We start from the raw sequence: 18,673 nt of genomic DNA, 5'->3' as shown, positions 1-18,673 counted from the left end.
AAAAAAACGTTTAAAAGTAAACACTACATTTAAAAATGAAATTAATTTTGGCGAAATTTTTGAATTCTACGTTCTATATTATAGTAAAATTTTTCATAATAATTATTATCTTTCAGCGTTTCAATAAAGAATTGTTATCTAGAATATGTAATTACAAGTTTTTTAATTTTTATCAAAAATAAACGAAATTTTAGTTTATTTTTTTAACAAAAACAAAGTTTGTTCCATAATAGCCCCAACCGAGGGGCTGTTATGATACAAACTTTAAGTTTTCATAATTCAGATAAAAAAAAATTTTCTACATCGACACTTACAGAAAATTTTCAGAGAGATGTCCACAACATAATCAAATAGTTTTAAAAAAATTTGCATATAATCTAGAATTTCGGTAAAGTAAAGAATAAAAAAATGACTATTTTTGTACCATAATAGCCCCGGTTGACGGTACACTTGAAGATTATTCATTAAAATTTTCGAGAATTCAATTATTTCCGAAATTTTCAATTAAAATTCTTTAAAAGTTATTTTTCAAAAATTGTAATAAAATACCTGAAAAAATGATTTATTTTCAATTTAATTTTACAAGAAATTTCAATTATTCAAAATCTTTTTAATTGTATATTTCAAAATTTTAATTAGAAAAAATATTTAAAAGCAATTTTCAAAAATTTGTCTATAGTTATGCTTTTTACACTATAAAAGACAAAATAAGTTGCATTTTATACTAAAAATATGGTATTTTGTCGCAAAATTTGAAGAAAAAATCCTAATATCCTAGGTCTGATAGTAGATTTGTTATAGACCTTTCTGAAAAATACATTAAAACCATATTGTCTCGTCGAAAATTAACAAAGAGTTCCATCCAATAATATATTTAACAATTTTTTTAATTTAACCTTTCATAAATTTGTTAAGGGAACTTTCTGGTCCAGGATCGCAAAAAACATTTTTTAAGAAATACGCAAAAAAAAAAGAAATCAATTCAATTATTTACAAATTTCTTATAAATTTCATCGCAATAATTCAATTATTTTCATAAATAATAAAACACTTTTTAAAAATTGAATTATTTTCTTAAATAATAAAACTCATTGCAGAATTTCAATTATTTTTAATACAATTTTCATTAAATTCCTCGAAAAATGCGAATAAGTATTCATAACATTTTTTTATTAAAATTCGTCGAAAGAATTCAATTATTTAAAAAATTGGTGATAAAATTCATTATTAGAATTCAATTATTCAATAAATAATTTACTTTTGTATTTAAATAATTAAATTCTCGTAGAAATTTCTAATTAAAATTGATTTAAAAATGAATTACAGTTAAAATTTTAGATGATACTTGAAATATTAATTATTCAATATATTATTTAGGTACTTTTGTATTTAAATTGAATTCTAGTAGAATTTTCTACAAAAAAATTGATTTAAAAATTAATTTCAGTTACAATTTTAGATTAGGTATAATTGAATATTAAAAGCAATTTAGCGTGCATTTTTAGAAATAATTGAATTTTGAAATTAATTTTTTTTGAAAAAGTTTAATTGAATTTTTTTTATATTATTTCTAGTTAAGAGTTTTAGGTAAAATATTCTCTTATTTGACTCGGACTGGTTATATTTTTCTCAGTAATTGTTCCGTAAAGTTCGTATTCTTAAATACTTTCACTGGTTCGATCCCATATGTAAAAATACCGAAAAGAAATTTTTGCAATAAATAAAATACATTTTTTACAAAAAGAGTTTTAAAAAAAGTGTCTTTTTATAATTTTGCACCAGAAAGTCCCCTTAAATAAGATAAATAAAAGTTTTCAAAATTAATTAATAATTAAATTCAATACCTTAAATTTCAATTTCTAAAGAGAAATTGAATTAGGGTTAAAAATACTGTATTTCTGGATTTCTAAAAATCAACAAAAACAAATATATATTTTTCAACTACTATAGTGAACATAGTTTTTTTCAAAAAAATAACAATATTTTAACTGCTTATTTGAAACTAAACGACTAGTAAAACTTGACTAATGTTATAAGTAACAATCACAAATAATTCTTACATATAAAACAATAATAAAATTATTTATTAACATTAAATAATTATTAAAATTGTGAAAAAAGTTTAACTCCTGTTTTTGGTATTCATTGAACTATAGTTACCGAAAAATTATAATTTCATTATGAATTTTAGTAACTCCTGACATGATCAATTGTGGTCCATAAAATTTATTAGTGCAAGTTTCTCACTGAAAGATTTATAAAAATTTAATTTGAGAGTTTGCGTTGCTCTTTAAGGCAATGTTCATGAAACACTCATGAAAACTTTTTTGTGAAATGAATACATTTTTGAGATGAATGAATTCAACTAAATATTTAATACAGACCCATTTTGTGAATTTGAAGATTTTTTCCTGTCAACTTCTTCTAGAGTGTTGTTGCCAGCACAACTAAGTTGAGCAGTGGAAGCAGTAGTTTCGTCTTCAGATTCAACGGGACTAATCCGTATTGCCTGATACCACTGATTAGTCAGGTCAGTCATTTGCGACTTGCAGTCCTTTAATTCTTGTTGCGTAAAACGTCTTGTGAAGAAGGGAATGAAGAATTTATAATCCCAACGGGCGAAACCTCGCATTCTCGATTGTGTGAAGGAAACTTCTATTTCTTCCTCCGTAAATTCCGATAGATGTTCGGAATCAATCGCTTGGCCCTGTTAAATAAAAATCATGTATGAGACCATTTTTTCAAGAGGATCACCCGTTTTCTCCATTTCAAGTTTGATTCAAAAACATTTAAAAATAGCTGAAATTAAATATGGAGAATTACATAAATGATCAAATCACTGTTTCCAATTTTATTTCTTGGTCATAAATGGAAAAAAACAAATTTTTTAAATTCTAAGAGGCCTATTAAATCAAATAAAAACTTGTGACGTAAAATATAGTAATAATTTTACAGCTCACAAGTTGTATATTCCCTTCAAAAACTTATTTAATTGCTTAAATTTTCAAAATTATCTTTCAATCTAAAAAAATTAGCTATAGAGAAATTAAACTTGCCAACCAAAGAAACTCGTTTTAGAAACTTCACAAAACTGAAAAAAATTCCATTCTATATTTTATTTTCCTGACTTTTTCCTAATTTTCATAAAAAATAATTACTTCTTTCATATCCTGCTAATAAATTGAATTCCTGTAACGAATTTTAATATTCATGAAAGAATTTAAATATTTATAAAAATAATAATTTAATTCTTGCAAAGAATTTATATAAAAATTTTTAAATAAATGATTTTTTTCAACTAATTTTATTCAAGTTCTAATTTAAATAATTGAATTCCTGAGAAATTTTTATTATTCATTAAAAGAATTGAATTCTTACGAAGATTTTTATAAAAAATTTATAAATAATTGAATTCTGTTTGGAAAATTCATGAGAATAGTAGATATTGAAAATCATTGAATTGCGAAAAGTTTTTAAAAATAATTTTTACAAAGAATTTTTTTGAGAATAATAAATTAAATGCCTGCGTAGAATTTTATTGAATTTTTTTGAAAATAATTAAATTTCTAAAAAGCATTTTATTATTTATGAAAATAATTGAATTTTGCAAAAAATTTTATTAAAATTTATTGACATAATTGAATTTTTTTCAATAATTTTTTATGTAAATATTTGAATTCTGGGGAAGAATTTTATTAAAATCTAAAAAAATAATTGAATTATTTTAAAAAAATATAATTAAAATTGTATTTAAAATAATTGGTTTCTTTCGAACAATTTTTTTTTAAAATATTTAAAAATAATTAAATTCCTATGAAAAATTCTAATATTTTTGTAAATAATTGAATTCTTCAAAAGAATTTTAAAAAAACACTTTTTAAATAATTGGTTTTTTCGAGGAATTGAAATTAAATTTTTAAGAATAATTACATTTTTTTTAGCAATTCCTGTAAAATTGCATTAAAAATAATTGAAATCCTGCGATGAATTTTATTATTTATGAAAATAATTGAATTATTGCGAAAAATTTTATTAAAATGTTTAAAAATAATTAAATTTCTATGAAAAAATTTTGAAAATAACTGAATTCTTTATAAGAATTTTATAAATATTGTTTTAAATAATCAATTTTTTCGAATTATAATAAATATTATGAAAATTTTATTTTAAATAATTGAGTTTTGTGGGAAACTTTATTTCTGAAATTAATTGAATTTTTCGATAAATTAATTTAAAATGGTATTTAAAATAATTGAATTTCTTCGATAAGTTTTATTATTTATGAAAATATTTGAATTATTATAAGATGGTAAATGGGTTTTTTCCGTGATAATAATTATTATAAGATGGTAAGGTGTCAATAAAAAATATTGTGTATTATTATTATTATTATTATTATTATTATTATTATTATTATTATTATTATTTGTGTCAATAAAATATATTTTCAAATATTAATGAAGTATTAATTTTGAAATATTGATTTCTGTCTTATCGATGATAAGCGAAAATAAATATATATCCGCTAAATTGACACCTTACCATCTTATAATAATATTTGAATTATTGTTTAGAATTTTATAAAAAATTTGTTTAAAAAATTAAATTTCCATGAAAAATGTTACATTGAATTATTGTGAAGAATTGTATAAAAATTTTGTTATATAATTGATTTTTTCGAAATTTTTTTGAAAATGGTTTTTAAAATTAATTGAATTCTTGTGGAAATTTTATTATTTATGTAAATAAATGATTTTTGGTTGAATTTTATCAATTTTTTTAGCTTTTGTTCATTTGAAATTTCCTGACTTTTCCAGGATTTCCAGGTTAAGAAACGGAATTTTTCCAGGTTTTTAAATCTACATTTATTTTTTACCAAATTCAATAACTATTATAAATTTTTAGAAATACATAGAACTTCATATAATACTATATTCCGCATTATTATATTTATCTATTATTCAATCAGGGTTACCACAAAAATTTTATTTTCATTGACTTTTTCCTGATTGCAAGAAAATTTTTTTATTTTTTCTCTAAAGAATAGGTTCTGATTCACTCTCAAAATGATTAGGTACTCAAAAAAAATGTTGTATTACATTTAATTACGAATTTATTTAATTGTCAAATTATTCGAAAACATTTTTAAATAAATATTTAATCATTATTATTTTTCCATGGAAATTAGGATTTTCAAAAATTTTAAATTCAAACCTTTTAAAATTCAATAATTCACAAGAATATATTATTATAAAACATGAAGATATCGATCACTTCGAACCTACAACTCGGAGTGATCCATATCTTCAATGTTTTATAATAATTAAATATATGACTGAATGATAAATTAATTAATTTATAATTTATATTATAAGAATATTGTTAGTGTAACTTCTTCAAAATTATTTTCATAATTTCATTTTTTTAAAATCATTTTTACTATTATTTTGTGTTATCTATAATTTTTTGGATCAAATTCAAAATGAAGAAACCGAGTGTCTCACTTGAAAAAGAATGTCTCACATACATAATTTTTTTCTATTTTAATCATTTCTTGAATAATTGCGAAAAAAGAATTTTTAAATAATGAAATTTCTTACCCATTCTCTAGTCTTACTGAGGGAAATCTCTTTCTCTCGTCGCCTTCTCCTACTACTTTTTTGCTTCTTCTCAGCTCGAAGGAATTTTAATAAAGGCATAGTGGATCCGCCAAAGATTAAAGTGGTAAACAAAACTATAATGAGCGTTGTTGTTATAATGACATGCCTCGTTTCATCGCTGAAGTTCAAGTGAAGAGATAAAGCATACGATATAGCACCGCGAAGACCGCTGAACCACATTATAAACATCATTTTCTTGGTGATTTTGTGTTCTCGAAATTTATTAACAAGCAGAGCCAATGGGAAAATATTTGCAGCCCGGCCAATTAAACACAAAATTAGAGACCAAACGACTAAAGCTGGTTCAGCCTGTTTTTTAAAAAAAGGTTTTAAGATCAAATTTTCTCCAAAACACAAATGCCTGTAATTTTTAAAATTAGAAGTACACGGAAAAATTGTCGGGTGAGCAGCGTTACTACAGAGAGTAGAGTGCTCGCTCGAAAATTTTTCCGTGTAATTTTAAGTAACAGTAAATTTAACATTACCGTCAACAGGAGTAATTATGGAACATCAGAGGAAAAAAAATAACGCGCCATTCTTTTTAATGTAAAATCTTTGTTATTCAGCCACAAAAATTTAATTTTCTTTTTCCCTGACTTCCAGACAAAATTTTGACTTTTTCCCTGACCCTGAAGAATCTTTTGATTCACTCCAAAAATTATTAGATACTCAAAAAAAATTTTTCTATTACATTTATTTACGAACTTCTTTAATTGTAAAATTAATCGAAAACATCAATATCTTCTTTTTTAAATAAATATTTAACCATTATTATTTTTCTATATGAATCCAGATTTTCAAATTTGAACCTTCTGAAATTCAATAACTTATCAGAATATTATTATAAAACAAGAAGAAATTTAAGATGTCAGAATGATTAAATGATTATTTTATATCATACGAATATTGCAACTATAAATTCAAATTTTCAAAGATTTGAATTCGAAACCTTTTCAAAATTCAATTATTTCTAAAAATTCAAGCTCTAATGTTTTTAATAATCAATTATACTTTAAAATCATAACTAAAATTGGTATCATTTTTTAATAACTTTTTATTAGAAAATTTTTCAAGAATTCAATTATTCAACTACAAAAATAAATAATTGAATATTTTTTAAAATTGAATTTTTATGAAGAATTTTATTAAAATTTTTAAAAATAATAGAATTCTTTCATCGAATTTAAAAAAAAAATTAAGAATAAATACAATTTTCTATCACTTTATTTAAAATTGTCTTGAAAAATAATTGAAATTCTGCGATAAGTTTTGTTATTTATGAAAATAATTTAATTCTTGTATCGAATTCTATTAAAAATTTGGTTAAAGAATTGAATTCCTGTGAAGAATTTTATTTGTAAACATAATTGAATTCCAGAGAAAAATATTATTATTTTTGAAAAAAATTAATTTCTTGTAAAGAATTTTGTTCAAATTCTTTTAAATAATAAAATTTTTCTGAATTTTATAAAAAATTTTGAAACTAATTAAATTCCATCAAGAGATTTCATTAAAAAATTGAAAAGAATTGAAATCTGACGAAGAATTTTATTAAACTTTTTTTTAAATAATTGAATTCCTGTGAAAAATGTTATGTTTGAAAAGAATTGAATTCTTGGAAAGAATTTTATTAAAATTTCCTAAATAATTGAATTGCTTAGAAAATTTTTACAAACATTTTTGACAATAATTGTATTCCAAGGAAGAATGTTATACTTTACGAAAATAATTGTATTCTGTGATCAATTATTTTATTATAATTTTTCAAATTTATAAACCATTTTATCAAAAATTTTTTAAATAATTGAAGAGTCGAGAAAAATTTTATTATTTATAAAAATAATATTGATTTCTTGCGAAGAATTTTATTTAAAAATATTTTAAAATAATTGAATTCCCATGAAAAAATGTATTATTTGAAAAAATAATTGAATTGTATAGTAAAATTTTATTAAAATTGCAATATTATTAACTAAATCTTGTAAAGAATGTTGTCAAATTTTTTTAAATATTAGAATTTTAAAACAATTTTATTTAAATTTTTCAAAATAATTGAATTTTTTAGAACTTTTTTTTCAATTCTCTGAATATATTTGAATTCTTTCGAGAAACTTCATTAAAAAATTAAAAATAATTGAACTGGTGCGCAGAAATTTATAAAAAAATGGTAAGTAATTGAATTCTGTGAAATTTTTATTTACATTTTGTTTAAATAATTGAATTCCTTTGGAAAATTTAATAAAAACACTAGATAATAAAAATAATTGAAATGAGGAAAATTTTTTTAAATAATTGAATTTAAATTTTGCCAAGAATTTTATTATTTATAAAGATAATTGAAATTATGACGAGAATTTTTTTTAATTTTTGAACATAATTGGATTTATGCGAAGAAGTTTATCACTTTTGAAAATAATTAAATTTATGTAATCAGTTGTTCTTAAAATGATAGTTCTTCAACAATTAAGTTATTTAAAAAGAAATTATTGTCAGAAATAGAAAAAATTGAAAGTTTTGTATAAGAATAATTCTTGTCAATTTCTTTGTTTATGAGGCAAACAAAAAAGACCCTAAAATTCAGAATTTTCTTATGAATTATAAAAATTTAATTTTTTTCCAGTACTTTTAATAAAAAATTCTGACTTTTCCCTAATTTTTCTGACTTCCCTGACCTGTGCACGGAGAAAAAAATCAGGGCTTTGTAGCATGGAGTGGTCTGTACCTTTAGCGCATGGGCGCTTCCTTGCGGCGAAAGAACGAACTCGTACGATTGCAGCAAGGCTCCTTACTAAAATAGGGCGAGCTCTTGCTGCAATCGTACAAATTCGTTCTTTCGCCGTAAGAAAGCGCCCATGCGCTAAAGGTACAGACCACTCCATGCTAAAAAGCCCTGATTTTTTTCTCCGTGTGGCAACCCTGTTATTAATTGTTTCAATTTGGTTCTTGTTTCAAATAATATTTTGATATTTTGTCTTCAAAGTGACTCAAACGTTTTTATTTTTATTGACACTGGAAATGAGAAGAAATTGTCAAACTTCAAAAATGTGAAAAGTTTATTTCAAAAAAGTGCAAAAATTCATGACTTTCTCCGAATTCAACAAAAGTTATTAAATTTTTAGTGAAAATAAACCTAAAAATTGCGATTTTTGTTCCAAAATTTCCCCAGTTAACAGTACTAAAAAAATGACATTCAATAAAACAAAATTTGAAATATATGAATTAAGTGCATAAAATTCTCTTCGCCGTTCAAGTTCATGACCTCTTGTATCTTAACAATCAACATGAACATTCTTTTTAAGTTACTAATTAGTAAAAGATTTCATATTTAGTCTTCTACATAATTATAAAAATTCTCTTCAATATTCTCAGAAAAACTTTGAATTTATGTTTTTGAGTAAAATTCGCGCATGAAAATACTTAATGTCTATCAAGTTTCAGCATCCTAATAGTAAGATAAATTTTTTGTCCATAAATATACCCTTTTATAAAATCTATTTATGGACATAAGAAAATATAGTTTAAAATTGGTTGAGGAGAATTTTATGCGGAGTATTAGTCCTTGCGACTCATTTGCAAAATTACTTACTCTGTGCCGAAAACTAAAGAGCGCGAGACCCAAATAAGCGAAGACGCATGTTTCAGCTATGAAAGCCAATGTTCTCATAGTTTGTTGCATAGTTATCTGCGTGACTGTCGATAAATTAAAATGAGTGTAATGCGACATAACAATTCCATTGAATAAAATTGCCATAATCCCTGTAAAAAAATTTAACTCATTATTATTTTTCCAAAACGGTTAAATGAAAGAATTTTTAAAATTTTACTGCGACTTCATAAATTGTTAGATTCAATTTTTCAGTTTTCAGAGCACAGATATCCCATAATATTTCTTTGTAGAATATTTGAATAGAATATTCAATATTTGAGTAGAACATTTCATTGACATAATTTTATTCGATAGAGTTTTCATATAGTTGAATTTTCGAATTTAATGGGACTTTATGGAGCAGAATCGATATAAAAAATACAATTTTAAAAAATCTTATTGTAAAAAATGTATTATAGTTATTTCAAAAATTCCTTTTGGATATTTTTACATAATACAAGAAGAGAATTTGAGAATTTTCAAATCCATTTGTTTACAATTAAAATTTACGAAATGTCTATTATTCGGAAATTCTTCAATTAAATATATATTAAAAAATAAAAATCTTCAAATAATTAAAAAAAATCAATTAAAATTTTTCAAAAAAGTGAATTCTGCAGAATTATCAGTTAAAAGTATAAAAAATTCAGTTTTTCCAAGATTTTAATTTGACACCTTTTCAAAATTCAAATACTTATAAAAATTCAAGCTATAATGCTTTTAATATTCAATTATTATACAAAATTTTAACTATAAGTTATTTTTAAATTAACTTTTATTAGAAAATTCATCGAGAATTCAATTATTTAACTAGAAAAATAAATAATTAATTGAATAATTGAATATTTCTTAAATTTTAATTCTTACAAAGAATTTTATTAACAAATTTTTAAATAATTGAATTCTTTTGACGAATTTTAATAAAAATTTTAAGATTAATTACATTTATCAAGGAATTCGATTAAAATTGTACTAAAAATAATTGAAATTCTGCGATGAGTTTTTTATTATTTATGAAAATGATTAAATTCCTAAAAAAAAATTTTATTATTTATAAAAATAATTTAGTAATTATTGCTAAGAAATTTATAAAAAATTTGTTAATTGAATTACTGTGAAATTTTTTAATTTTCGAAAATAATTAAATGTTTGCGTAGAATTTTATCAGGATTTTTTGTAAATAATTGAATTCTTTTGGAAAATTTTATTAAAAGTTTTGAAAATAATTGAATTTAAGACAAGAATTTAGTTATATTTATAAAGATATGTAATGATAATTGAAATTTTGACCAGAATTTTATGAACTTTTGAACATAATGAACATAATTTCATTTTTGCGAAGAATTTTATTACTTTTGCAAATAATTAAATTTCTGCAATAATTTATAACTTCTCCAAAATTAAATTTTTTTATTGTTTTTAATTAAAAATTCTTCTATAAATCTATTAATTTTAATAATTTTTGATAAAGTTCTTTGACAATTTTCAAATCTATTTGTTTACAATATTCAATTTTGCGAATTTCCATTATTCATAAATTCTTCAATTAAATATATATTAGAAAAAAAAACTTCAGATAATATAAAAAAATTAAATTAAACTTCTTCAAAAAAATTAATTTCAAAATTCAATTATTTCTAAAAATTCACGCTATATTGCTTTTAATATGCAATTATTGTCTAAAATTTTAACTGCAATTCACTTTTAAATCAATTTTTATTATAAAATTCTACAAGAATTCAATTATTTAAATACAAAAATAATAATTTTATTGAATAATTGAATGTTTCTTAAAATTCAATTCTCATAAAGAATTTGAATAAAATTGTATTAAAAATAATTGAAATTTTCAATGAGTGTTATTATTTCTAAAAATAATTAAATTCCTAAGAAGAATTTTATTATTTTTGAACAATATTTAATTTTTGCAATGAATATAATTATTACTCTTGAAAATAATTGAATTTCTGCAATAATTTCTAACTTTTACAAAATTAAATTTTGTTTTGTGTTTTTAACTAAAATTTTCCTATAAATGCATTAATTTTAATAATTTTTGAAAAAGTTCTTTGAAAATTTTTATATTCATTTGTTTACAATTCAATTTTACAAAATTTTAATTATCCGGAAATTCTTTAACTAAATATATTAGAAAATAAAAACTTCAAATAATTATAAAAAAAAATTCAATTAAACTTTGTAAGAAAAATGAATTCCTCAGAATTTTTAGTTTAAAATATGAAAAATTCAGATTTCCAAAAGATTATTTTAATATGAAATCTTTTCAAAATTCAATTATTTCTAAAAAATTCACGCTACATTGCTTTTACTATTCAATTATAATCTAAAATTTTAACTGAAATTCATTTTTAAATGGATTTTTTATCAGAAAATTCTACTATAATTCAATTATTTGAATATTAAAAACAATAATTCATTGAATAATTGAATGCTTTTGACGAATTTTAATAAAATTTTAAAGAATAATTACATTTTTCGAGAAGTTAGATTAAAATTGTATTAAAAATAATTGAAGTTTTGCAATGATTTTTATTATTTATGAAAATAATTGAATCCCTAAAAAGAATTTTATTATTTACGAAAATAATTAAATCCACCTAAAAATTTTAATGTTTATGAAAATAATTGAATTATTGCAAAGAAATTTATAAAAGCAAAGTTTGTAAATAATTGAATTCCTGTAAAATTTTTATTATTTTATGTAAATAATTAAATGTTTGCGTAGAATTTTATTAACATTTTTTTAAATAATTGAACTCTTTTGGTAATTTTTTTTAAAATGTAGTAGATATTGAAAATCATTGAATTGAGGAAAATTTTTGAAAATAATTGAATTTCGGAGAAGAATTTAATTATTTCTAAAGATAATTGAAATTTTGCCAAGAATTTTATTAAAATTTTTGAAAATAATTGAATTTTGGAGAAGAATTTAATTATTTCTTAAGATAATTGAAATTTTGACGAGAATTTTTGTAAATTTTTTAACTATAATTGAATTTTTGCAAAGAATTTTATTACTTTTGAAAATAAAGGAATTTTTGCAACCGTTTGTCCGAGGCCTGAAAAAAGTAAGTAATAAGTTAGTTCGAATTGTTGTTAGTTATTTCTTAAAGGTATAAATTCCGAACTTTTTAGACTATAAAAAAAAAGTTGACCAAGTATAAAAATTGGCGTTAATTTAAAATAAAAAATTTATAAATTCAGCTATATGAAAGTTGTATCAAATAAATTTTCCGCTTAGTAATTGTTCTGGGATATTTATGCGAACCCCATAAATAATACTCACCGGACAATTGAATTCCTTCGGAAAGTACATAAGGCGCGTAAGTAAATACCAACATAATTCCAAATTCCAAAGATGGATTCTTCCTGAGATCCACGTGCTTCAACAGCAAAGCGCTGAGAAGAGCGAATCCGACTCCAATAGCAGCCGAAGCGAAGAACATGAAAACAAATCTGTTGAATCCCAAAATGATGGCTTCACTCGTGGTGGCCGCATTGTTCGACTCCAAAATCGAAGTCGTCAGGACAATAGAGATGGCGTCGTTCAAAATAGATTCTCCAAAAACCAACATGTTTAAAACAGGATCGACGTCCAGCGCGTGGAAAATTGCGACTGTCGCCACGGGATCGACGGCCGATATCAACGACCCGAAAGCGAAGCTCTCAACAAAACTCAGTTTGTACGCAACGTCCGCGAGGCCCAACAAGTAAATTCCCGCTCCAATCACGAAAGCCGAGATCGTCGTTCCAATTATGGCGAAGACCATGATACTGCCGATGTTTTGGAAAAAATTACCCTTGTGCAAATTGTAACCCGATTCGAATATAATCGGAGGGAGCAGCACGAGGAAGAATGCCGTCGGGGAGAAAGCCTCTTCCTTCCTCCAGTTTGCGATATTCTTGTAGGACATTAAATTAATTATCATTCCAATCGCACCGCCCAAGAAGACAATCACCACTGACTCTGGCAAATACTGGAAATTCGTCTGCAGCATCAAGTGAATCAACAATATTCCTAGAGCCAATACGCAGAGGACGAAAAAAATGGACATTGAACTATTGTGCTCCTCCTCCGCAGAGCCTTTTGCGGGTAAAATCGGCTCCGCGGGCACCGCAGTTGTCGTACTCACATTTGTCGAATTCGCCACATCAATAGTTGGATTGGAATCGACAATTTGCTTCGGTGTTTCAACAGTCGAATTCTGTCCCACCACCGACGTTGCTTTACTATTTTCATTTAAACTAATTTCTTCCTTATTTACTATTGTCGAATTCCCGATAATACTTTCTTTTGATCCTGATGTGTGGTTTACATTTTGAGCAGATAAAGAATCGGTAGAATTCAAAGTATTCACATTGTTGTCGAAACTCGACGCTAAAATGCATGACGTTCCAGAAATTAATAATGTCACGAGGAATAAAAATAAGTTCTTCTTTGTTCTGAATAATCTGCTAAAAGTAAACATTTTTTCTTCTAATGTTTACATTTATTTTTTTTTAATTATAGGGAATATGTTACTTCATGTTATGTGTTGTTTGGCTGCTGTCACATTTAACACGTCACAGAAAACAGCTGATTGGCACGGTCATGGTTTTAAAATTATAGAAATTTAAAAGATTTATGTAATACGTAAGTATTTAAAAATTAAAAAGAAATGGGTTTAATTAAATATTTTCTAATTAAAGTTTAGAGTCAACATGATGTTGTTGATAATAATGATAATAATAATAAAACTTTTGGTGAGGTTAAAGCAGGTTAGAGTATAACGTCATGAACTTGCAATCAATAAGGGTGTAGTCCAGCCCCGTTGACACTTCAAGTTAGAAATGGGTCAAATTTTGAACGGCGACCACCGTGGCGCTGGCTGTACTTTCATGTGACGAGCGACTGCCATCTCCTCGTTAACTTTTCGATATATCGATTAACGAGTTATCGAAGCGCGAAACAATAAAATTTCGTTTGTAATGGTACGGTCACAGCTCGGCTGCCTGCCTGCCTGCCTGCAGGTCGTCATGGCAATACATAAGAGTAAGAGAGTCAGACAATTTAAATAATTCGTCTCCTCTCTCTTAATCTCGTGGCGGCTGCCTGCGCAGGCAGGCAGGCAGCCGAGGTGTGACCGTGCCATTAGAGAGGTTATATATATCTAGGGTATTTATCATTGCCGGGTTTGTTGCTAGTGATTAGGTTGGCATTAGTGTCGTGTGTGGCGAGCGTTGCGTCGATGCTGGCAACGGCTGTTGGCTTTGGTCAGTCGCCGAGTAATGGTTGTGACCAGGTTGGGTTTGTCCCGTTTGATAGTTGGGCCAAGAGTGGCGATACATTGGTACCTCGAAGTGTGTAACGAAGTGTAATACGGTGTGTTCTTTAATATACTTCTTTTAATAATAAATAAACTTAAACGTTAATTGTGTAGTTGATTAAGTGTTGGAGATCCCTCCCTGTAGAACATAGAGATACTCTAACACGTTAATAAACTAATTATTTTAGGATTTTCTTACGACTTTTGACAAATATTGACGAGACTAAACAAGAAAGTTTGACTATTGTAAAATATAAGGTTGAGTCCACAATAGGCACTTTTCTTAAAGCGATGCATACCCTCTACATCGATTTCCATTGTTCGAACAATAGAAATCGATGTAGATGGTATGCATCGCTTTAAGAAAAGTGCCTATTGTGGACTCAACCTAATACTTCAAGGCCTTTCTCCAATAGGATCCAAAAACTCTGCGTTTGTCTGCGAATGACTGCGTTGCGTTGATTTTAGCATGTGTTGCTATAGCAACCGACGCAGACACAGAGTTTTGGGAACTTATTGGAGAAAGGCCTTCACGGACACTTTCTGGGGCGTGCAGCACGTACGGAAGCGCCTACGCGCCACGAGGCAAAGAGAGGAAACCTGTTTCTGCTAATGTCGTTTTAGCTTGTGAAACATTGGGGATTTAAAATTGCAATGCGACACATAGTGACCATAAAGTAGGGTTGTGAGTGATGAAACGTTTCATTGAAACAATGAAACTTTCATTTGAAAGTTTCAATGTTTCATAAGCGAAAGTTTCATTAATTTCATAAAACATTGAAGAACCAATAATTAAGCTTTATTTGCACATGCGCAGTTGTCAGTTCAGGTTAGATAATCTCTAGAAATTTTAGGTTAGCTCGAAACAATTTAATGAAAATTTTTTGTTTACATCCGAAAACACGAGAGTAGTTATGTTAATATTAACTAAAAATTACCTAAAATATTACCTCTAACGAGTGACTTAAAATTAAATTATTAATATATTTTTTAATTATTTATTTTATTTATAAAAATTAAAGAAAGATATTAAAGTAAATAATAATACTTCATGTTTTTGTCGATAATAATATGCGTTAATTATTATACTTTCTTGCATTGAATTTGAAATTTCCCGCTTAAAACTTGAAACTTTGAAATGTTTCATGAAGCATTGAAACTTTCATGAAACATTTCATTTTCCAAAGTTTCATGAAACTTTACAACCCTACCATAAAGTGAACTAAAAAAAATGGCTGCTGTGGGTGTACAAGGTTGAAAAAAATGTTAATATTTAAAGTATTCTAATGTTTAAGAAATATTTGTTAAGATTGTTGTTCATTATTTATCTTTTTATTGAAAAACTACTTAAAATTAAAACCGAAAAGTCACAATTTAAGTTTATATTTTTTTAAATTTGTACACCCATTTCGTCCATTTTTGGTGTAAAACACTAGCGACACCGAGCCAGCGGTGGTAATTTTCATTGCCAATAGGAACACGTTCGATGGTTCGCTGGTTCGGTGATGTGATTGTTGCTAAATAAAAAATTTAAAATAAGAAATAAAAATGAACCAAATTAATTTAAATTGACAATTTTAATGTAATAAAATATTTTTTAGGTATTATTTATAACAGATATTAATTAGGAGGTAAATTAGGTGCTTTAAAAAAAATCATATATTTTGAGGTTATAAAATGTGTTATGAAAAAGTAATGGAAAAAGGTCAACATTAGGCCTTAAATGTGATAACATTTTATAACCTCAAAATATATGATTTTTTTTAAAGCACCTAATTTACCTCGTAATTAATATCTGTTATAAATAATACCTAAAAAATATTTTATTACATTAAAATTGTCAATTTAAATTAATTTGGTTCATTTTTATTTCTTATTTAAAATTTTTTATTTAGTGGCAACAATCACATCATCGAACCACCGAACCAGCGAACCATCGAACGTGTTCCTATTAGGTTTGTTCTCGCTAGCTACACCGCTACACTCGAGTGTAACAAGAGTGTAAAACGGAGCATGCGCACTTAAATAAAGTACAAAATCTAGCGAGAACGCAAAAGTGTAGAGAAAGTGCACGAAAAAATGAAAAAAAAATTAACGCTATCTTAATTGTAAACTGCATACAATCTGTAATATAGTTAGGTTTTATAAATAAATATATGGGTCATTTTATTTAAAACAAACCACCTTATAAACAATTGCCATTGTGAAGCAATTTTTTAAATAATTATTTCTCACATTTGTTAAAGCCAAAATTTATTTACTATTAGTGATTTTAAGAGAAAAATTTATCAGTTTTATGATGTTAAATTTTTTTTTCAAATAATGGGATTTATTCCTATTATTCCCTGTAAACTTTGTAATGGGAAATTCATGGAAATTTGAGATATTAATTAAATTTTACAAGAATTTCGAAGGTTAAATGTATGTACCGATCAGAATTTAATTTTTTCAAATTTTTACACAGTTTAAACTCTGACATCTTTGTAAAATTTAATTAATTTCTTAATTTCAACCGATTTGAGAATAAAACTAGAATTTTTAAGCTTCATTTTCACATAAGTTTCAAGAAAAACGGAAGCGACATGTTTTGAAATATTCTAAAGGTTATCTTTCAAACTTAATTTTTTTCATAAATTCTATTATTTTTAAAAAAATATGTTTACCATCATAAAATTAAGAAATTTTTTTTTAAATTCTATGTAAATAAAGTTTGGTTTTAATAAATGGGAAAATAAGTATTTAAAAATTGCTTTACAATGTTAATTGTTTATAATGTGGTACTTTATATAAATATTAACAAAATAAGAATTGCTTACTAATAATTTTACAAATTAAAAGTCACTAAGAAACATATTATAATTTTATGTTCATAAAATAATTAATGCATTTTAAATAAAATGTCCATTTACCGCCATTTGAATCAGAACACTCAGGCTGGAGTCCCATGATAGCGTTTTGCGTTGCGTTTTGTAACTGGGCAATGAGTGTGAGAGAGATACAGATATATGTTTGCTCTATTTGCACTCATGGCCTAGTTACAAAACGCAACGCAAAACGATGCCATGGGACTTGACCCCAAGAAGACTATATACAGGAGAACCAACTCGCCTGCTTGTTCATAGAGAGCAGTGGTCCCGTTTTTAACGGACGACTGGGCGTACTACCCCGAGGCGCACTAGTCTTCTGCACATCGCAACACATGCATAACTGTATAAACTCTATCTGTGTATCTTTAAATAATGTGTGTTTGTTTTGTTTACAATTTTCTTAGTTATGTGCAAGTTCTGTGACAGTTGATTTTGAAAACACTAAATGAAATGCCATAAAAGAGTTTGTATCTTCTGAAATATTTTTGCTTGATTTCATCTTTATTAGTTTTTATAATTTATAAATCTCTTTTAAAATCTTTGAAATATCGTAGAGCGTTAAATCCGAAAACTTAGTTCAGTTGGAAAAATTCCTCTTTGGAGGTTATGGTTAACCTCAAATACAATGCTATAACAGAAATAAATATAATTGCAGCAATAATAAATATATAATAAATTATATATTACAATAGGATAGATAATAATTTATAATATAACATGCCCTTTTTTTTATTGTAAGATAAAAAATGGTTATGAAAATCCCATTACAACTTTTATTATTTAAATTAACACTCTTCATCAATACGAATCATAATTAAAAACACTAGTGTTAAATACACTTCTCACTTATATTAGAAATTTCTGTATTAAAAATATTAAGTTCACTTAATATTTACACTTATTATTCAATATGAGGGGATAATAAAAACTTGCAGCTGTTACAGCTGTCAGATGGAATATATATAAAATATACACAGTTATGCATGTGTTGCGATGTGCAGAAGACTAGTGCGCCTCGGGGTAGTACACCCAATCGTCCGTTAAAATCGGGACCATCGGAAATACTCGAGTTGTTCCTCCTGTATATAGTCTTCTTGCTTGACCCTCAATTACACTCGCTCGCAATCGGGTGTAATAAAATAGGGAAAAGTGCACGGGCTTCTAGGCGTCACT

At 25.3% G+C, this 18,673-nt stretch overlaps 1 protein-coding gene across 1 annotated transcript; it reads right to left on the bottom strand.

The window, feature by feature from the left end:
• Positions 1–1,503: 1,503 nt before the first annotated feature.
• On the bottom strand, positions 1,504–14,122 carry LOC122509123 (sodium/hydrogen exchanger 8). Its single transcript, XM_043622924.1, has 5 exons — positions 12,614–14,122; positions 9,247–9,416; positions 5,601–5,969; positions 2,385–2,707; positions 1,504–2,246 (listed from the first exon to the last, which is right to left on the bottom strand). Exons 1-5 carry the CDS (start codon positions 13,794–13,796, stop codon positions 2,207–2,209), a joined length of 2,085 nt encoding a protein of 694 aa, XP_043478859.1. The 5' UTR covers positions 13,797–14,122; the 3' UTR covers positions 1,504–2,206.
• Positions 14,123–18,673: the final 4,551 nt, after the last annotated feature.

The sequence above is a fragment of the Leptopilina heterotoma genome, unplaced genomic scaffold (genome assembly GCF_015476425.1).
Source record: "Leptopilina heterotoma isolate Lh14 unplaced genomic scaffold, ASM1547642v1 Lhet_115, whole genome shotgun sequence".
NCBI classification, from domain to species: Eukaryota; Metazoa; Arthropoda; class Insecta; order Hymenoptera; family Figitidae; genus Leptopilina; species Leptopilina heterotoma.
The sequence above is the reverse complement of the archived record's forward strand: the minus strand, read 5'-3'. Positions and strand labels throughout refer to the sequence as shown.